Below are 21,524 nucleotides of genomic sequence, written 5' to 3' on the forward strand. Positions count from 1 at the left end.
CCTGGCACGCACCTGTTGTCCCAGCTACTCAGGAGGCTGAGATGGGAGGATCGCTTGAGCCCAGGAGTTCGAGGCTGTAGTGAGCTACGATCGTGCCACTGCACTCCAGCCTGGGCAAAAGAGCGAGACCCTGTCTCTAAAAAAAAAACAAAACGAACCAGGTTCGGCCTAATGCAGAGGGAAATCAGAAGCAATCCCCAAAGTCAACGCCTTGGAAAAGGACGCCCTGGGTCTCAGTACTCTGGGTCACGTGCGTCCTGCTGCTCGCTCTCGGGGCGCTCCCACCTACACCGCCCTCATCCCCAGCCCGAGGCCGGATACCCGAGACAGAGGTCCAGGACCGCACGGACCAAGTCGCTGGCGATCCCTGGCGGCCAGCTGCGGCCATTGACCGCTGGAAGCGCGAGGGGCGGGGCGCAGAGCGAGCGCGGGGCGGGGGTGTGGTCTTCTCGCGTGAACTGATGGCGTCATCGAAGCGACGGCCCAGAAGGAAGTCGCGTGCTGAGGGGTGTGACGGTTTTCTTGCTCGTGGGCTCGGACGAGTACGGAGCGCCTGCAGGGACAGCCTGGTACGCGGCCCCCGCCCCTTAGTGCGCGCGCTGGGCCTAGCTGCAGCTCCGGGTCGGGGCTGACCCATCACCCTCGGGAGCCTCAGTCCCAGCAGCTTCTCTCCCTCCGCCGGCCCGCTCCTGGAGAGACACAGAAACCCTTTTCTGTCGCGTCCCCTCCTTGAGAGCCGCAGGGGGACGGAGCGGAGGCTATTGGAGCCGCAGCCCCAGCCCAGGGCGCTTGACCCTCTCTCGGAACGGGGCGGGGAAGGGGCGCGAGTGACTTCGGGGAGGGAAGGGCACTGGCAGGAAAGGACGCAACTGCAGATCGGTAGCCGGAGGCCGCCACGGTAAAATAAGCGCCTCGCAGATGTCTGCGCCCCGGTTACGTTAGACCTGGGAGGCAGAATCCACGCCCTGCGTTAACGGGCCCACGCACGCACAGCTGAACTTTGCAGTCAGTCACCATAGTTCCAGATCATTCATTGTTCAGGATCCAACTCCTCCGCGTCCTGGTGCCTGAACGCGGTTGGACCCAGGAGCCCAGAGGCTCGCAGTTTGGGACATTGCCTTTCTCTCTGACCACGGGCTTGGGGATCTGTCAGGTGCAAAGTGCCAAAGTATATCGGGGGGAGTGTGGCTTCAGGCTTGTTCAGAGCCCTGTCCTGTTTAGGGCCAAAGGAATAACTGGGAAGGTGGATGCGAGGCCAGCGAATCCTACCTTGAAACTCGGCTCGCCTGCTGGCTCTGCCACTCCAGCATCTGAAAGGAGTAAATAATGGTTTCCCTTGAAACTGCAGGCAATTAGGAGTGGGAGGCTCTGACCAGAATTACATAGCCACAACTGCCTGTCATTTGGCATCCTCTGTAATTTGGGCCAAAGTACTGCAGCTGCCTCTCTTCCGTACTACTAGTATGAAAGATTCAGTGACAGCACATTCGTGTTCACAGGAAGATGAGGCTGTGTTCTGAACCCTACCCAGCTGGCACGGGTTCTCCCTTGAGCAACGGCTGTATCCGGAGCCAGTGCTTCCTCAGTGCGGTGGGGGCCCTGATTTCACAGTTGAGGAAAGGGGAACGTTGACTGAGAACGAGGAGGAAGCGAGTTGTAGATCTAGCCTTGTGTTCACACGACACCAGGCTGAATATGAGTCACTCGCAGGGAGCTCAGCTTGGTGAGGTCCTCTGGCTGTTGCGGCCTTTTCTCCTGCACGTTGGACCACACACATTTTCCCGTGTCTTTTCCCTAGGATAAAGGCTCACTGATGGCTCAGTTGGGAGCAGTTGTGGCTGTGGCTTCCAGTTTCTTGTGTGCATCTCTCTTCTCAGCTGTGCACAAGATAGAAGAGGGACATATTGGGGTATATTACAGGTAAGGCAGAGACAGGGAGAAGTCGGCAACTTCTGTTAAATAGCTTCCTTTCCTGGTCACTGCTTTCCTAGCAGATACTGCTGAACATCTCTGTTTATATTTCCTTGAACAGGGGAGTCTTTTCAGATTGAGCTTTTTATGTCAGTAACCATGGAAAAGAGAATACACACACACACATATATGTAAATTTAGAACTTCGCTTAGTAGTCCAAGATGATGCCATGGGTGGTGATTAATAAATGTTTATATAGATTTAGGGGCAAAATCTAAAGGAAACTGGTGCTCCTCACAGATCATCCCTAAAATACTGTTTTCTCTGTTTACATCCCTCTGGCAGTCTTAGCTCTACACTGCTAGGTTACCTTTACAAAAGCCAGCTGAGTCCCAGTTCTTGATGGCAACTTGAGAAGGTAGCCTACTCTGCTAATTTAGGATACTCTTTTGAAATTAACATTTCAGCCAGCCTGGGTAACATAGTGAGACCCTATCTCTAAAAAATAAAAATAAAAAAATTTAATTAGCCGACTCTGTGTCACACACACATAGTCCTAGTTACTCAGGAGGCTAAGGTGAGAGGATCACCTGAGCCCAGGAGATTGAGACCAGCCTGAGCAACATAGTGAGAGCCCATCTCTACAAAAAGTAAAAAATTAGCCGAGCATGGTGGCATGTGCCTGTAATCCGAGTTATTGGAGAGGCTGAGGTGGGAGGATCACTTGAGCCCAGGAGTTTGAGGCTGCACTGAGCTATGATCACACCACTGCACTCCAGCCTGGGTGACAGAGCAAAACCCTGTCTCTAAAACTAAATTAAAATAATATTAACATTTCACGAAAAATGAAAGAGCCTGCAGGTTGACTTATGTCAGTCAAAGCAAGCCTTAGGATAGTGGTTCCTACAATAAATTTAGGAGCCCATTATGTCACTGTTTGTTTTATTGGTTTTTTTTAATTCTTTGCATAATATAAAGCAAAGAAGCACTTATAAGTCAGGTTGCTTTCTTTTTAATAATCTCCATGACCAAGTTTTTTGCTTTATGTCTTTGTGAACTCTTCTTATATGTGCTGTTGTGATGCTTATTTCTGGATTGCTAACAGCAAGTTCTAAAACTCTGGAATTCCTCTGTCCTTTAATTCTTTCCATGATCTGCTTACATGTTCCCCAAAAAGGCTTTTAACTTTATCATTTACATATAACTTGATTAGAAAGGTAACTCTATTGCCAAAACATATATTTCAATTACTTATAAAGTACTTCAAATTATTCTTTTGGTTGGTCATGTCAGTGGACTCCAGCATTAGTGCAGGTAGTTGATAACCACATTACTGGACTTAACTGCCCTAATGGATTGCCACAAGCCCAACAGATATGACAAAGTAAAACAGACTTCATCTTTTTTTTTTTTCTGAGACTCAGTCTCGCTCTGTTGCCCAGGCTAGAGTGCAGTGGCAAGATATCAGCTCGCTGCAACCTCCGCCTCCTGGGTTCAAGCAATTCTCTGCCTCAGCCTCCCAAGTAGCTGGGATTACAGGCACCTGCCACCATGCCTGGCTAATTTTTGTATTTTTAGTAGAGACGGGGTTTCACCATGTTGGCCAGCCTGGCCTTAAACGCCTGACCTCGTAATCTACCCACCTCAGCTTCCCAAAGATTATAGGCGTGAGCCACCGCGCCTGGCCAGACTTCCTGTTATCTAAGTATACCCATGGATTCCGCTGTCTTTTTTTTTTTTTTTTTTTTTTTTTTAAGACAGAGTCTCACTTTGTTGCCCAAGCTGGAGTGCAGTGGCACAATTATGGCTCACTACAGCCTCAACCTCCCAGGCTCAAGCAATTCTTACATCTCAGTCTCCCAAGTAGCTGGGACTATAGGCATGTAACCACCACACTCAGCTAATTTTTTTCCTTTTCTTTTTTTGTAGAGACAGGGTCTCACTGTTTGAGACAGGTTGGTCTCAAACTCCTGAGCTCATGCAATCCTCTCACCTCAGCTCCTCAAAGCGCTGGGACTGCACTAGCGGATTCTGCTGTCTTTATTCCATTTAGCCTGTGTGCCTATTTTTCTCATTGCAAAAACATGAACAGTGGTTTTATGTTTTACCATCAGGCTTCCTAGAATATTAGGATCTAGCTGAGAGGAAGAAAGGGATCTGTGGCCATGGCTCCAGCACATGTCACTCTCTATTATGTGTTTATAGGGCTGAAGGGAAAGTTGACCCTCATGATATTGATCTAATAGAGCCTTCTTGCCAAACTGAAGCTGCCTGTCTCTCCCCCTCCTCTGCAGAGGCGGTGCCCTGCTGACTTCGACCAGTGGCCCTGGTTTCCATCTCATGCTGCCTTTCATCACATCATATAAGTCTGTGCAGGTATGCTTGTCCTCTGTGGTATGATTGGATGACTGCAAATTTGGGATGTTAACTAGTGCATGATTTGAAATTATTTAGCCATTGGATGAGTAAAATGCCATTCTAGAGAACGATATAAGGATAATTTATATATATATATGTTATATATATAAATATATTTTTTATATATATAATGAGGCTGGGAATTATTCCTTCAAGATAAAGCCAGAGAAGAACCTGTTTTGAGTATATGGAAGGAAAAGTCGGGGTGTATGTGTGTATGTTTTAAATCACAAGCTACCATGTTAGACGGAAAGAAAACATAGTAATTTTGCTGATTCTTATTTGAATTCAGAAATATGAACATAATTTTTGCAGTGAGTGGGGAGGAGTTGAACTAAGTGAGGGGAGGTGACATCTAAAATAGGAGTGAGGTTAGTTGTGGCAGATCTAAAGCCTGGCTAAGTTAGATTCACCATCTCTGAAGTATGTCCAGCCAAGAAGAATAACAAGATTTTAAACTTTACACTGATGCAGGAGAATGTCTTGGGATACCTGCTAGGCATTTTCCCTGTAAGTTTTGTGTGCTGTTTACCAGGCTTTGTGGCGTTCAAAGTGCATTCAGGTACATTGTCTCATTTGAGTCTTGTAGTAATCCTGAGAATGGGCTGGGCAGCTGTTAGGGTCTGAGACAGGTTAAGTAAGTAATCTGCTGTTTCAAAACTAGTACAGTAGCCCTCCCCCTTATCCATTATTTCACTTTCCACAGGCTCAGTTACCCACAATAAACCATGGTCTGAAAACAGGTGACTAGGGTACAATAAGATATTTTGAGAAAGAGACCACCTTCAAATAACTTTTATGATGGTATATTGTTATAATTGTTCTATTTTATTATTGTTGATCACTTACTATATCTAATTTATAAATTAAACTTTATCATAGGTATGTGCTATAGAGTTTGGTACTCTCCCCAGTTTCAAGCATCCACTGGGGGTCTTGGAACATATCCCCCTGAGGATAGACGGTGCCTACCATAAATAGAAGAGGTAGAAGCAAGCATAAGTCTTAAGGTGCCCAATCCAGTGTCGTCTTCACTAAACCATTATTACTCGGTTTGTTTGTGTGGTGGTTTACTTACAGCTGGGGCAGGGGCCTTTGCTTGGCTTAGCAAACCTGTGAGGAAGGAGGATTAGGTGGGGTAATCATGTTTAATGAAGGCAATGCTCAACCCAAATGGTTATTCCAGGACAAAGGCATTTAGGATTCTGAAACGTAAGTTACTTTGTCACTGCCCATCTCTAGCACTTTATGTTTCCTCTGTTTCCAGACCACACTCCAGACAGATGAGGTGAAGAATGTACCTTGTGGGACTAGGTAAGGTACCCAGAATAAAGCTTTTAAGCCCAAATAAGTCAGAGAAAAGGCTATCTGGCTGGCTGCAGGAAGAGACAGTGAAAAGGGAGGCACCTTTTCTTGGTTAATTCCCTGTCTCGTAACTCCCTATATTGATTTGACCAGGTGGTGGAGTGCAGTAGAGGAAATCACAGAAGGTTCAGGAGGGGCTAGAATGCCGTATGTAATAAGGAGTTTGCACTTATTCTATTATACGTGAGGATTGGCCAGGCGCAGTGGCTCACACCTGTAATCCCGAGGCAGGCTGATCACGAGGTCAGGAAATCGAGACCATCCTAGCCAACATGGTGAAACCCCATCTCCACTAAAATACAAAAATTTAGCCAGGTGTGGTGGTACGCGCATGTAGTCCCAGCTACTAGGGAGGCTGAGGCAGGGGAATCACTTAAACCTGGGAGGCAGAGATTGCAGTGAGCCAAGATCATGCAGTTGCACTCCAGCCTGGCAACAGAGCGAGACTCCGTCTTTAAAAAAAAAAAAAAAAAACAGAAGTGAGGATCACTATTCACAACAACAAAGACATGGAATCAACCCAAATGCCCATCAACGATAGACAGGATAAAGAAAATGTGATACATATACACTATGGAATACTATGCAGCCATAAAAAGGAACAAGATCATGTCCTTTGCAGGGACATGGATGGAGCTGGAAGCCATTATCCTCAGCAAACTAGCGCAGGAACAGAAAACTAAGCACCACAAGTTCTCACTTATAAGTGGGAGCTGAATGATGAGAACACATAGACACATGGAGGGGAACAACACACACAGGGGCCTGTCTGGATAGGAGGTGGGGAGAGGGAGAGCATCAGGAAGAATAGCTAATGGATGCTGAGCTTAATACTTAGGTAATGGGATGATCTGAGCAGCAAACCACCATGGCACACATTTACCTATGTAACAAACCTGCACATCCTGCACATGTACCTCTGAACTTAAACGTTGGGAAAAAAAATAAAATTTTAATGTTAAAAACAAAAAAAAGAAGTGAGGACGCACAAAGGTTTTTAGCAGATAAATGACCTGATACAAGAAGATAACTTTTGCATAACTAAGGAGAATGTCATAAAGTTAGGGGAGACCTTCAGGGCAAAGAGATCCGAAGAGAACACTACTATAGCAGTCCCACTGGAAAGCAAAGAGAGTTTAAACTGGGATAGAGTAACAAAGAATACCACAGAGAAACACTCTGACAAATCCGGAATTGGAACATCCCACAAGATCGCAGGCCTGATCTCTTCACAAAGTGGTTGTATTTAGAGGGATGCTGGATTGAATGGAGACTTACAAGAGACATAAACAGAAGCAAGGGTGAGCATTGATTAGAACCTGGTTCAAAATTAACAGCTATAAAAGATACAATGGGAACTGTGTGAGTCCACTCAGGCTGCCATGACAGAGGACCACACACCAAGGGACTAAAATAATAGATATTGTCTCACCATTCTGAAGGCCCAAAGTCCAAGATCAGGGTAACAGCAGGGGTAGTTTTGTGAGACCTCTCTTCCTGGCTTGCAGGTGACCACCTTTTTGTCATGTCCTCACAAGGCCTTTCCTCTGTGTGTGCAAGAAGAGAGAAAAAGGTGTCTGGTGGATACCAGACCTGTTGGATCACAGCCCACCCTTATAACCTGTTTAACCTTAATTACCTTCTTAAAGGTCTAATCTCCAAATACAGTCACATTGGGGGTTAGGTCTTCAACATATGAATCCGGGGACGAGGCATACACAGTTCAGTCCATAACACAAACTGTTGGGGAAATCTGAATAGGGACTGGGTATTAGGTGATATTACAGAATTACTGCTAATTTTTTTAGGCTTGAGAATGATATAATGAGTGTGTAGGAGAATGATCATTTTAGACCATGCTCGCCAAAGTAAAGGAATAAAGTATCCTAACTGCAGCTTACTTTGAAATGTTCAGAAAAAAAAAGGTCAATAAATAAGGTAAAATGTTATCAGTGTTGAATTCAGGTGTCTGGATATGGATGTTAGTTGTATTATTCTTTCAGCTTCTCTATGTTTGAAATCTTTTTATAATAAACATTTGAGGGCAAAGGGAGTGTGACACTAAAGTAATAGTGAAGACAGTTTAAGAAACATTGACCATAACATTCCATAGTAACCTTGTAAGTTCTAAAAACTTCACCTTGACCCTCCTTAGTCTTTTCTGTGCAACTGATTAATCAAAAGGCATTGCTGATTCCAAAGATATGAGTTACTCTTTCATACTGTTCCCCAAAAGTCTCACTCGTGTATTTGTAGAGATGTTCCTAGGCAGTGTGATTTCTCAGGAGAGTATGTTGTTGCCATGAGCCCTGCAGAACCTCCTGCTTGGAGATCCAAGCTGCCTTACAACCTCCCGTGAACTCTTCTACTCCTTTTCTGCCAAGCCCACATCTTACACCATCGCCCTGGGGGACTGCACCATATCCCAGAGCTTCCCAGTGACTTCTTGTCCATTCTCCCTCCAATAGTGGTGGTGTGATGATCTACTTTGACAGAATTGAAGTGGTGAACTTCCTGGTCCCAAACGCAGGTACGTCTTAACAGTTTATTCCCACCACCAGCTCACTTTCCCCAGCATGCCACTCCCTTGTCTGTTGTAGCACCTCGGAAAAGAAGAGCTGCTGTGTCTGAGGGCATTTTGAGTCTTGCCTTTTCTTATGCCAAGCCCTCTCCTTCCCTCTCAGTGTATGATATAGTGAAGAACTATACTGCCGACTATGACAAGGCCCTCATCTTCAACAAGATCCACCACGAACTGAACCAGTTCTGCAGTGTGCACACACTTCAAGAGGTCTACATTGAGCTGTTTGGTAAGAAAGTCTCTCCTGAGCGTGCCATGCTTAAGCAGGGTTCCTGGAACCCCATGTGTCTCCACTGCCTAATGCCTGGCTGCCTGCAGGGTGTGATGGGCACTTAGGGACAGGAAATGTTAAAGAATCTCGTGCTCAGGAGCTGGTCACAAAGGAATTCCTGGAGAGTGCTGATGGCAATGCAACAAGATCCTTAGAGGGCTGGAGCTCTGGGCACAGGGATCATAGTGGAGTAGAGTATTCACTTCTGGCCTCAATCAGACGCTGGAGTGGAATTGTGTTTCCACTGTCCCTAAACTGTCATTCAGTAATGAAGACAAGATCCATTCTAGAAGAACTGCAGAGATTTTCCAGCCCAGCATCCTCATTTTAAGATCAGGGTACCATGACCCAAAGCGAGAAAGTCGCAGAGCCAGGTGCCAGTTAGTAGTGGAGCTGAAACAGGAGCTTTCCTCTCCTGGCTCTTCAGCATTCCTCTCACCATGCCACACTGAATGGAGGGCCCCCAGGAATGGGTGATGAAAAAGACATGATTCCTAATTCTAGAAGTGTGATAAGAACCATAGTTCCTTCCAGTTCCCAGAACCTTTGTGATTATTATTTTTTTACTCTGTACCTGTAGCGACAAATAGAAAAACACTTTAAACAAAAAGACTCCACGTGCCTAAGTAGATATGTTTTGTCCTTATTTTTTTTTTTTTTTTTTTGAGACAGAGTCTCGCTCTGTCGCCCAGGCTGGAGTGCAGTGGCGCAATCTCAGCTCACTGCAAGCTCCACCTCCTGGGTTTACGCCATTCTCCTGCCTCAGCCTCCCGAGTAGCTGGGACTACAGGCGCCCGCCACCTTGCCCAGCTAGTTTTTTTTTTTTTTGTATTTTTTAGTAGAGACGGGGTTTCACCGTGTTAGCCAGGATGGTCTCAATCTCCTGACCTCATGATCCGCCCGTCTAGGCCTCCCAAAGTGCTGGGATTACAGGCTTGAGCCACTGCGCCCGGCCTTTGTCCTTTTTACCTTATTCAAAGTAAAGGCAACCTGACTTAGCAGCAAAGGAAGGACACAGTTGGGTAACTGTTACAACTTGTTTGCAGTCAAGTATTCTGTTTAAACTCACTGCCAGAAATTCTCTAATAGCCAATGCCAAAAGTAAATGAATTTTTAACCAATAGTTTAACTATTCTTGACACTAGGACTGGAAAATGATTTTTCCCAGGAATCTTCATAAAAGGGACCCTGGGCGAGAACATTTTTCATAGCAGACAGGAGGAATCATCCACATCGCCAACAATCATAATTAAGCAAACCACCTTTTGCACCATTTAAGATTTAGGAAATCATCCAAATTACTTTTAATGTTTCTGCAGTAGAAAATGAATCTAAATTCATTTTATAGGGTTTGCAGTCTTTTATTGGTTTGGGATTCAGTGTGCTTTTAAGAAAAAGTTGGTAAATTTGCCATTGATTTTATTTTTAACCTCAAACTAATAGAATTGTATAAAATATTAATTCTCTCTAGCCATTGTCTTAGGGCTTGTGCCATTACATGAACATTTCAAAGCACTGAAACAAAAGACAAAGGATCCCCAATGTCCCCGAAGAGAAAATTAAAATACAAAGTTGTTTTTCATTAGAAAACTTACTTTCTTACAGCTAAACTTGGTAGCTTAGTGAAGTACAGCTGCTTGTATGGAGAAGCTGGGGAAATATATTTGCTTTGAAACTTTTTTTTATTTTTACATCACAGTCTTGCTAACAGGCACTACTTGACTTAGAATCTGTCATATCCATAAAGGAGGAGCTCATGTTTCTAGTCCTGGCCCTTCAACTCAGAAGGTTCTTTTATACTTTCCTTCTCTCAGGACTCCCATAGCCCAGACTTTAAACATGAAGCTGCATAATTTTCATCACTTCTTACTCTGCCACATCCTCTTTGCCCATGTTATTAAAGTATTATCTAATATTTACTCAGAAGTTTACCTGAAGAACCTCTTTGTGTGTTCTTAGTAATACAACTTTTTTTCCTGTCCCAACACCTTTTAATACAGTTGAATAAAAACATGGATACAAACACGTGGATATAGGTATCACTGAAGCAGTCTGACATAAAATAATACCTATATATACAACACTCCTCTGCAAATAGCAAATGTAAAGTAAAAGATACCCAACAGATCATTTTGTTTATGTCACTATCATTTATTTATTAATCTATAACATCTCCCTCCCATGTGTCCATGCAAGGAAGCAGTACTAGCTGTCCGAGTAGAGGGTAGCTTCCTTGGGTTACCTATAGAGACCCCATTTTCATTCGGATCTCAGCTGTCCTACCCCCTCACTGCAATCTGGCTTTTCCTTCTTTGAGTATAAAGTCTGACATGGGATGGCTCACCTATAGCTTCAGTGTGTGAAGTAAAGAAAACAGATTCTGGCTTTTAATGGGTCTCCTCTGACAATGAAAGATTCAAACCACAGCCAATTCCAAGAACCCTTCTAAGAACAGAGACAGAGTCACTTCAAAGGATCTGACTTGCTATACTTAAATACAATTCATGCTGCTTTTCTCTATGACACACCGTAATATTTTGTCCAAAAATCTTGAAACATGTTATTAACTTTGAAGAAAAAATAAAACCAGCCACTTTAGAGACTGGAGACACTCAAGCACTGATCTATTCATAAAGTTTCTACACAGCTGAATAAGTTTGCATCAAATGGACAAAAAAATAGTACAGAAAACCTAAATAGAGAAAATAGAAAAAAAAAAAAAAAACACAAAAAAATAGAGAAAAATTCATCTCGTAGAAAGCAGGTCAAATGCACTCAGTTAAAAGACCTCACTGCATGTAGGAGAATCAGTGGGAAACAACAGAAAGCCTTCTGCTAATACATAAATAGGAACCAGTCTATGTAATCAAGAAATTACTTTGTCTCCTGATCTAAATGCTTGCCTCCAGTCTAGGGCTCAGAAAAAAGCCTGGTTATTTGAACTGGTTGTCAATCAAGGTCCCCTTCATTTTCGCTTTCTTGGCTTCCCGTTCAGCCAGCTCTTGCAGTCGTCTCTTGCTCATGCCTTTGCGCTCTAGCTGTTTTTCAATCACTTTGGCATTCTGTGCATACGAGTCAGCAACTTCCCTAGCCTCAATCTCCTCTTCCTCTTCATCAATGGTAGACACAGTGACAGAACTGAACTTGCCCATGTCTTTGGTCCGTTTGGTCATCATCACCTTCTTAGGAGGCTCTTGTTTCTGAGTATATATGTTCGTTTTCCCAAAGCCCTGGCCAAACTTAACTACTGCTCCATCCACAATGAAGGTAACAGGAGCATTCCTCGGCTGGAATTGGTAGAAGAGCGGCAGTCCACACTTTGCACATTTCTTTCTGTACTGTCGTTCAATGCCTCCAGGTCTCCGCAGATACATAGCCTCTTCATCTTCTGTGTTACAAAACTTATGGGCATGTTTGGCAGCATCAATCACACGGGACCGGTCCCGGGGCCTCATAGGCAATTTCTCTAACTGACAGTCCAGCACTAGGACCATCTGGCCGCACAAACAGTAGTACACATGGAGGGGCTTCTCACCGTCGTCATATTCCTCCCGGTCCCGAGTGTCAGAGCAGACTACTGACCGAGACACTACTTTCGGCATGGTTTCCAGGAGCAACCTGAAAACTCTACGCTAAGAGGGTCGCGCCGAAATGACGTCACGAGCGCGCCGTTCGCCTTTTCCCTGCGGCTACCTTAATAATGTAACTTAAATGGTATTTATCAACATTTCCATAACATATGAACATCAGTATTACTAAAACACCTTGAAAAGTATTTCTTTCACATTTTCCCGGTTAGCTACTAGCCCATGGCCACAGGCTTCCACCGTGACTGAGATATAATTTGGTCTGATGAATGACGTTATTAGCTTATGGAGGACACGGGCCATTTAAAGTTTGATTGGTATTCTACTTAAAATTACTTAAAATATGAAATGTAATATTTAGTTCTAGTTGTTAAATTGGTTGACCCCTAGCAGGTGGGAGGTGCGGACTTGATGGCATTTCTCCTTTGGTGCTCAGGCTTGTGAGAGCACATCCTATATGTAGAAACGTTACCGTCCCTTGTTTACTGATAGTACTATCTTAAAATCCTAACAATCAAGGCCCACCAATTAAACAAGCTTGTTATTTTTGCTACTAGCCAGCTTCCATGGGCCTCCATTTTGGCATCAGTAAAAGGACGGAGACTTTCTCTTCTTCAGAGGCTATTTGAGCACAGGTGACCACGAAAGGACTACTTAAAGCAGATGGCAGCTGACAGCAAAGCAGAGATGTGGTGTACAAGTCCCAGCCTGATTTCACTTAGTCTTTTTCTCTAAGCCCCGCCGGGATCTTATCGAGGATCTCATGGGCAGAAGGCAAGGAAGGGGATTCTAAAACCTGAGAAGCCCAGGCCAGAGAAGGCAGCTTTGGTGCTGCTTTTCTGAGATTGCAGCTGGAAAGGAAGGCAGGGGGAGAGTCAGTTACAGCTGTTCCTACATTTGTCTGTGAAACAACTCATGTGGATTCCAGACAAAGAAATCAGGACCAACGCAAACAGCACATCAAAAGCCTGGGGCTCGTTTCCAGAACTGTACATTTTAATTTTCCCTTCCTGTTGTTTGATGGAGTTCCTAATAGAAACAGTCTTCCTTGGGGCTCTCCTTGACGTCAAAGTCTGTTTTTCTTTTAGAAACTTCTAAAATTACTAGATTTAATGTGCTCAGCTCTTTCCACAAAACCTAAATAGCCATTCCACCTTCCTTCTTCAGGGAAACTGAACCTTCCTTCTCTTTGGCTGCTGTTGTCTAGGGAAAGGCTGCTGCCTCACGCAAGAAATGTGCTAGAATTGTTTGTTCTTTTTTTTTTCTTTTTAAGCTCTCACCCGCTGTAGGGCATGGTTAGTATTTTCAGAACAAAGGTTGAGTTTTATCTTGAGGCACAGAAATAGAATGCCCTTGCATTCGCCATGTAGAGGGCTGCCTGCGTAGGCTGCTTCAGAAGTTGGGCAGGGGATCTTTAGATTTGTGGGCTTTGATAAGCACACTCCCTTGGGAGGGTACATTCTTGAGCTGGTGACTGAACTTGCACTTTACCCTCATCCTGCCCTCCCTCATCTAGAAAGTGTAACAACTCCTTTTTCTCTGTCTTTTCTTTATTCCAGATCAGATTGATGAAAATCTCAAACTGGCTTTGCAGCAGGACCTGACCTCCATGGCCCCTGGGCTGGTCATTCAAGTAAGCATTGCTGCATGGGAGCAGCCCCTCTCTCTCTGACACTGCATCCCTTCTCCCAGGGAATGTCCTTTTTGTGCAGGAAGATCAAGGCCCAGTGGGAACTGCGTGTGTCCCCTCACTACCCTCACTTTCCCATCAGCTGCTGTTTTAATCTCTCTCCAGGCTGTGCGAGTAACAAAGCCCAACATACCAGAGGCAATCCGCAGAAACTACGAGTTGATGTGAGTATACCCTCTGCCTGGGCTGTGACCACCACTGACTCCCACCTCCCACCTCCCACCTCCCACCGCATCCCATCCCAGAGGTAACTGAAGCCGCCAGGCTTCTCGGTTATCCCCTTGCTGGAGGATTTGCCACAGCCCACTGCACTGTAAGATTGGGCAGGCACGTGAGGGCCACCACTGGGGCTCCCTGCCTGTGATTGAGAACACCAGGATAAGCCCTGTAGAGCATCAATGTTTTGAAAAGGGCCAAGGGGCCTTGTTTGTGTTCAGTGACTCATGCCCAAGGTGTAGACAGGAGCAAGAGACCAGTAAGTGGACAGTCAGGTGTATTTTACTAAATTATGTTTTATTTTCCACAAATGAGTTACTTGGGAGGAGAAGAGCTATGTTACTGTCAGCTTTTATAGATCATCTTTTACCTGGGCCATGGAACAGCCTTCCAGGAGGAGTAGGAAATGGGAGTTTGCCTCTCTTCAGCAGAAGAATTCGACTTCTCCTGGGGACAGTGAAGCTCCTAAGTTTTCCATAGCTGCCTCACAGCTTTTTCTCCTCTTCAGGGAAAGCGAGAAGACAAAGCTTCTTATTGCAGCCCAGAAACAGAAGGTGGTGGAAAAGGAAGCAGAGACAGAGCGGAAGAAGGCGCTCATTGGTCTGAATGTGGTTCTGTGATCCCCCTTTCCAGGCAGAAGGGCTGGGGGTGGTGGGAAGATGCAAGGAGGCTGAGGCCTGGTGAGACCCCATGGTCCTCCAAACCACTTCCACAGCGCAGGAGTGGCAGGTAGACTCCCAGAAACAAAGTTGAAATTGTCAGATCATGGCCGAGGGTAATGAGTTTTGAGTTCCCACTTATTTCTTAAATGAAAGAAGCCCCGCCTGTTTTTTGTTTTTGTTTTTTGTTTTTTTGAGATGGAGTCTTGCTCTGTCACCCAGGCTAGAGTGCAATGGCATGATCTCAGCTCACTGCAGCCTCCACCTCCCAGGTTCAAGTGATTCTCCTGCCTCAGCCTCCTGAGTAGCTGGAATTATAGGCGCGTGCCAGCACGCTTGGCTAATTTTTGTATTTTTAGTAGAGATAGGGTTTCACCATGTTGGCCAAGCTGGCCTCGAACACCTGACCTCATGATCTGCCCACCTCAGCCTCCCAAAGTGCTGGGATTACAGACGTGAGCCACCACGCCTAGGCTGTTAATTCTTCATAATAATGGCTAACACTTAAGCACTTACTGTGAGCCACATACTTTTCTAACCACTTAATGTATGGGTTAAGTCAACCCTCACAACCACTGTGTGAGGTAGGTTCTGTATTATCCTTAACCTCGTTTTACCAAACCGAAGCACAGAGGGGTAAAATACCGTGCCCAAGGGCATATGGCAAGTAAGGGGTGCAACTGGGGTTCAAACCAAGGACACTGGCTCTAGAAGCTATGGTCTTAGCCACTGCGCTGTATTATCAACAACCAACCTGAGCCCTGTCTACAGTGAAGGGCCAGGCAGAACCCTGCTAGAGTACTCCATTCTTATAGAATATTCCTTTGGAGAAGTTCCCTTGTGAAGTTAGGGCTCATGCTTCCTGCGTTGGGCCCAGGTCTCCTCGGTTACTGTCTCACACCGATGGAAGGGGGCTGTGCCCACTGGCACATCCCACTCTGCCCATGTGTGCCCTCACAGCTGCCCTCTGGGGGCTCTTCAGCCAAGCTGGCCCACCAGGACACTCAGCTCGGGTGAAAGGTGCAATTAGTCACTCTGAAATGCCAGAACCCTAAGTCTTTCCTCACTATCATTTATGCAGAGGCAGAAAAAGTGGCCCAGGTGGCTGAGATCACCTACGGGCAGAAGGTGATGGAGAAGGAGACTGAGAAGAAGATTTCAGAAATTGAAGGTAAGTAGAAGTGGCTGTCATGCCTGAGTCCTCCTCAGACCACGCCCTGGGGCCAGTGGGTAGGGGAGCCATTGTCTTTGCCCTTTAACTGTGCTCAAGGATGTCATGATCTCCGCACAACAGCAGCTTTTCTCCATGCGGAGATTTGAATTTTGAAGCGACTGTGGCCAGGCTAGCATCTATTTTCTACTTCAGAGAGCATTTGTTCATTCAGCAAATGTGGCTTGACTACCAGTATGTGCCCAGCATTTTGTTAGGCATGAGAAAAAGGAAGTCCCGTAGACCTGCTGTCTTGGAGTTCCCAGGCTAGCGGGGCCTTGTAGCAGTGGGAGTGTACTCTCAGCAGTTGGCTCTCCCACTGCCTTAGCTTCTTCTGCTCCAAAGTTGGTTGGTGCCATGGTTTTGGGCTCCGTGTCTGTTCTCCAGGTCTATGCAGATATCAAGCCAGGTTTGAAGAAGACAGATTTTCAGCACCTGTCAGACAGGAGCTGGAGACAAAGGTTTTCTTTGCTGGCTTTTCTGAATATCATTCACCTTCTGTTCCTGCTCCTAAGCCTGCACCTCCTTCCCACTGCCCACCTCTTCTTGGGGTGGCTTATTTCAAGCAAATTCCAAGGCAAAACTGGGACCTCAAGGCCCAGCTTCAGGCTACAAAGTGTTATGTCTAATTATACTCATTATTGGACCTGTCAGGCTTTGCAGGGGCCCATAGAGGAGCCAGTTAGGATTTCACAGATCAGTGGCTCCTCATTAGGGAGCTCTTAGCAAAGCAACACGTTTTTATATCTCACAAATACATGTCATCAAGTGCTCAGGCCAGCTGAGGGGGCCCCATGGCAGCCAGAACCCTGGCTGAACTGAAGCGCCTTCCACGAGGGGTCACACTGAGGGCACGCAGTGAGAACCCACCCACAGACTGACCTTTCCCCCAGACATGTTGCTACATATATTACTCACATGAGGCTGGCCCATTCCCAAGGCAAGGAGGTAAATATCAAAAATTTTCTATCAGCTTGACAGAAAGCTAGTCTCAGAGCTGATTAGGGAAGAATATGGCTTACACAGTGGAATTAAATAGGTCTTAATCCAAACACGTGTTGGTCTGGACCATGGCATGTAATTCTCTCTCAGAATCGCGCCAGCTTAATCACTGTTAATTAGGACCTTTTTGAAATGATTGATGGAAATAAAAGGGAATTGAAGTTGGAGAGGGACTGAACTATGTTATGTTCATGGCATTCAGTTTTAGGGTGGATCCACCTCTGGCCGTACTTAGAGCCACCTTTGAGCTTTCCTGCTTTTGCTGTGTAGCACAAGAGGGAGGAGTGGCGAGCTCTGGCCTAGAGCTTGAGGCAGGGTCCCACTGCTGTGCTTCACAGACATAGATCTCCAAAAGAAGTAAGACAGGAAGCGCTTCTGGCTAACACAGCTTTCTTCCATAGCGCTGTCAACATGTGTGTTTGGGCCATAGCCACAGACTTGCTGCCCCTGTCAAAGGGAGATGCTTTCAAAACACTTTTTCATCTTAGTTGATCCTTACAACAGCTTGTACAATAGGGGAAAATGCATGTAAAACAGAGGACAAAGCAGTCTCCCCCAGGTCACAGAGGCAATCGGGGCGAAGTTCCAGGGACCAGAACAGAGTCTTCCCATAGCCTCTGCACTTCCTGCAAAGAACTCAGTTTTAGCACTTCACCAAGTTCACTGCACTCCTTCCCCCTCAGATGCTGCATTTCTGGCCCGGGAGAAGGCAAAGGCGGATGCTGAGTGCTACACTGCTATGAAAATAGCCGAAGCCAATAAGGTAAAGACCCCGCACAGCCTGATAAAGAGGAGTCTGGGTCTGGGTCTGTATTGTGGGAGAGTTTCCAGTGTTGAGTGCCTACCACCACCCAAAGCCCTTCATGGCCAGAACTGAGGACACCTGTGCTGTGTGGTGCAAGTACTTTCCTTCTCCTTGGACATGCCTTGATAGAAGTTTAGTTTAATTTTGTGTTAAACATGGAAACTTTTAACTTTTGCAACTCTGCTCCAAGATCTGAGATGACTGTCTCTTACAGAAATGTAACAATGAGACCACAAAAAGTACGTAGGGGCATAAATATTTGACAGAGAACCTCATCATAGGAAAATTGAAGGGGCACCACCCCCGTCTTCTCTAACATGGTTCCACCTAAGTCTTCCGTACTTTTTTTTTTTAAACAGCTGAAGCTAACCCCTGAATATCTTCAGCTGATGAAGTACAAGGCCATTGCTTCCAACAGCAAGATTTACTTTGGCAAAGACATTCCTAACATGTTCATGGACTCTGCGGGCAGTGTGAGCAAGCAGTTTGAGGGGCTAGCTGACAAGCTAAGCTTTGGCTTAGAAGATGAGCCCTTGGAGACGGCCACTAAGGAGAATTGAAAAAAACTTGATACGACTGCAAATGACACTTAAGCAGATCTTTATTTTTTAAGATGAATCAGAATGTTCCTGCCTCCCCCACTACCTTCTCTGTCTTCCAATTACTGTGGTGAAAAAGAAGAAATGAACTTAAATCTACTCCCTTTCCAGGGAAGGGAGGGTGGGGACTGATGGGGGGTTTTATTTCAGGTAAGCAGTTTATATGACTTCCAATAAGATTTGTAAACCATGGGCTTGACCTTTGACCTCTAGACACTAATTTTATCCTTTGAGGCTGGCTTAATTAGGGATGCTATCATTAAGGAGGGGGAGAAATGTAGAGTGTTACCTCCAACTGATTTGATTTCCCTTATTTGGGAAAATGCAGTCCAATGTTCTCACCTCTGCCCCCGAGGTGGGAGATGTCTGTGGGTGAGGCTCAGCAACTGAGCAAATATGTGCCTGTGAGTTTGCCAGTAGAGCTGTGAAGACACAGCTGCAGAGAACATTCGACCTTCCTGGCATTCTTGTCCGCATGTGTGTGAATTATTTTAGAGGCGTGCTTTCTTGAGCCCTCATAAGGAAGTACTGGTGCTAGGTTTTGCAAGATTTTGTATACACTTTGCTCCTTGCCCTAGGGCTCAGAGTGGTGGTTTCTGACTACATTTCTAGAGTCAGAGCTTGGTCACCACCACTCAATTATTTCTGCATCTTTTCACCTATCCTGTGATTTTTTTTTTTCTTCTCAAAAATTCCGTTCATTAGTTCCACTCAGTATCAAGAAGACAGGGACAAACAACTCAGGTGTCTTAACAGCTGCTGGAGTGGGATCCTTGTTGTCTCTCAGCCACTGCAGGACCTGCCTGACAGGCTATGTGTGCACCTCGAGATGAAGTGTCTTTCTATTATTGTAGAGATTCTGCAGTGAAGAGGTCTGACACCATGTGTGCAGGAGGAGGAACGATCAGTCAAGAGATGTCCTGGTCTTAATGCCTGTGGCTTGTGCAGGGAGTGGGTCTGACTTAGTGATAAAAGGACTCTATTCACTAAGTAGCCTGTGTTTTTAAATCCAGGGCTGCAGGCAGCAACACAAGTCAGGCTGAACATTCAGTCTCCAGAGACAGCTGTGTGGAGCAAGTCAGAGTTCATGCCCAAGTCCCCAGGTTGGAATGGCTGTGCCAACATCCATTCAAAGGGTTTTCTTTTTCATTACTAGGTCAGAACATTTTGAGTCACCCTGGGAGATTCAGGATGGGGAGAGCAAATTTGAACAAAAAGTTTTTCTTATATCCTGAGATTGAGGGGCTGGGGGTGTCCAACCTGTATAGCCCATGGATTGTGTCTAGAATTAAGTGGAGGGCAGCTATCTGGAGTTAACTTGCAAGCATATTGGTGCCCTCCATGACCACCTCTGGCTTAGGACTCGGCCCTGTTATGAGCTGACCCCCCCACCCCCTCTTCCCTAGGTGAATCTGTGAATGGTCCTTTCTGGCAGCAGTCCCTGCCTTCTTTTTGGGCCCACGCCCAGACTTCTGGTTTAAGGAATGGTCCCAGAGCTTGGGCCAGCTTGCTCAGGAGTTTTGGGAGCATTGAGCCTGCCTAGAAAGATACAGTGTTAGCTCCCCTTACTTCAAAGTTGCCCTTCTCTATTCTGACCTCTGGGACTTCCGGTCCTGGGCACAGTTCTTGCAGGCAACAAAATGTGCCTGGGAGTGATGGATTTTAATGTGCTCCAGAGTCCTTTCAGAAGGTGGTCATTTCCCTTGGCCAGGCATGGTGGCTCACGCCTGTAATCCCAGCACTTTGGGAGGCCGAGGCAGGTGGATCACCTGAGGTTAGGAGTTCGAGACCACCCTGGCCAACATGCAGAACTCCATCTCTACAAAAAATAGAAATATTAGCTGGGCTTGGTGGCAGGCACCTGTAATCCCAGCTACTTGGGAGGCTGAGGCAGGAGAATCGCTTGAACGCAGGAGGCAGAGGTTGCAGTGAGCCAAGATCACGCCACTGCACTCTAGCTTGGGCAAGAGAGCGAGACTCCATCTCAAAAAAAAAAAAGGTGGTCATTTCCCAAGACCAGCATAGGGGGTATCCATTTAAAATACATCCATCTTCCTCCCATTTCTGTGCTATTAATCACTTATTAGAGCAACATGACATGCCCAGCATCCCCACTTCCCAAAAATGTCTGCTCCTTCTACCCTGAGCTCTTGTTGCCTAGGCCTCAGAAAACACTAATTCACCACAGTAGAACCGGGAGCAGGGATAGCTCAGCTTCTCTGAATAGCACACTTTGCTCAGGTCTTAACTCGAGGGCCTCTCCGGTACTAACATCCTGCGATAGCTTGTCCCATGACCACAAAAGAGCCTCAGTAGAGTCAAGTCCTGCTGCAGCTGCCCCGCCCCAAGTTTCTATCATTTCCTGTTTAAACAAAAAATACGTTATCCTACACATTAGTGTCATTCCAATGGTTGTCTCTTATCTGTCTAAATAGCAAAATCATGGAAATCAGCTGTTTTCTTTGCATAGGACAACTAACCCATCTGTCTGTATAACTTTGTTTTTATTTTAACTCTTACTAGAAAATCTACTCTTAAAACATTTGGATTCTAAACATGTAAAATGCGATACCTGCAATTTTGTAGACAGTGAAGTCATGGCTGCTATTTATAAATGGAACATCTATGAAAATAAGTAACTGTTTATAAAATTCAGTTTTTGTAGGATTTTCCAAGGAGGAATCACCTCGGTTGAATGTTTCTCACTCATTAAACTTTGCAGAAGTGATTCATATTCAGTAGTTTTTAATCACTTTTTAAAATACAAGGACCGAATGTTTGCAAGGAAACCAAAGTTTATTAATAATTTTTATATAAGTAAAATAAAATAGATGTAGAGGGATCTGTGATCATATAAAAAGGGAGGGTTACTGAAAGAATTTTAGCAATATATTGATTCAGGAAAAGGAGCTGTTTTATAAATGATCGTTCACTGTTCCTGTGGTTCTATGTATCTTTCAAAACTGATACCTTTACTATTTAAAGAGAGTAAATAGTGAAAGTAAGATGGTCATACTTACTGACTTTATCTATTTAAGTTTGATGGAGATAAATTATATCTTGGCTAGTGGCTACTGTGTCTGTGAATGTAACCAGTACTTCTTTAAGCTCTATTCAGTAGGGTTCTAGCCACTGCTTTTTTGTTGTTTCTAGCCACTGTTTTTTTTTTTTTTTTTTCCTTGTTTCCTTATAAAAGAGGTAATAACCAA

General features: G+C 45.3%; 1 protein-coding gene and 1 pseudogene across 3 annotated transcripts; one reads left to right on the forward strand and one right to left on the reverse strand.

The window, feature by feature from the left end:
• Nucleotides 1–446: 446 nt before the first annotated feature.
• ERLIN2 (ER lipid raft associated 2) lies at nt 447–21,524 on the forward strand. 2 transcript variants are annotated; one of them, XM_007962170.3, is made up of 12 exons: nt 447–569; nt 1,799–1,920; nt 4,207–4,288; nt 5,598–5,644; nt 8,164–8,225; nt 8,380–8,505; nt 13,694–13,767; nt 13,930–13,988; nt 14,549–14,640; nt 15,781–15,870; nt 17,595–17,674; nt 18,076–21,524. In XM_007962170.3, the coding sequence occupies exons 1-12, from the start codon at nt 462–464 to the stop codon at nt 18,274–18,276; spliced, it is 1,143 nt and encodes a 380-aa protein (XP_007960361.2). In that variant the 5' UTR covers nt 447–461; the 3' UTR covers nt 18,277–21,524. The 2 variants fall into 2 exon arrangements, with proteins under 2 accessions (XP_007960361.2, XP_007960362.1); XM_007962171.3 differs by having other exon boundaries at nt 525–898; nt 18,076–18,505.
• LOC103215626 (STING ER exit protein pseudogene) lies at nt 10,678–12,185 on the reverse strand (annotated as a pseudogene). The gene has a single exon (XR_012093675.1). The product of XR_012093675.1 is annotated as an STING ER exit protein pseudogene (transcript).

Source organism: Chlorocebus sabaeus, chromosome 8 (assembly GCF_047675955.1).
Source record: "Chlorocebus sabaeus isolate Y175 chromosome 8, mChlSab1.0.hap1, whole genome shotgun sequence".
Taxonomy (NCBI): Eukaryota; Metazoa; Chordata; class Mammalia; order Primates; family Cercopithecidae; genus Chlorocebus; species Chlorocebus sabaeus.

Excerpts from the sequence above, each read along its gene's own strand:
- ERLIN2 (XM_007962170.3), top strand. The coding sequence starts at position 462 with ATGGCGTCATCGAAGCGACGGCCCAGAAGGAAGTCGCGTGCTGAGGGG. Across the intron at positions 14,641-15,780 it reads GCGGAAGAAGGCGCTCATTG|AGGCAGAAAAAGTGGCCCAG; the intron begins GTCTGAATGTGG and ends TCATTTATGCAG. Across the intron at positions 17,675-18,075 it reads AAATAGCCGAAGCCAATAAG|CTGAAGCTAACCCCTGAATA; the intron begins GTAAAGACCCCG and ends TTTTTTAAACAG.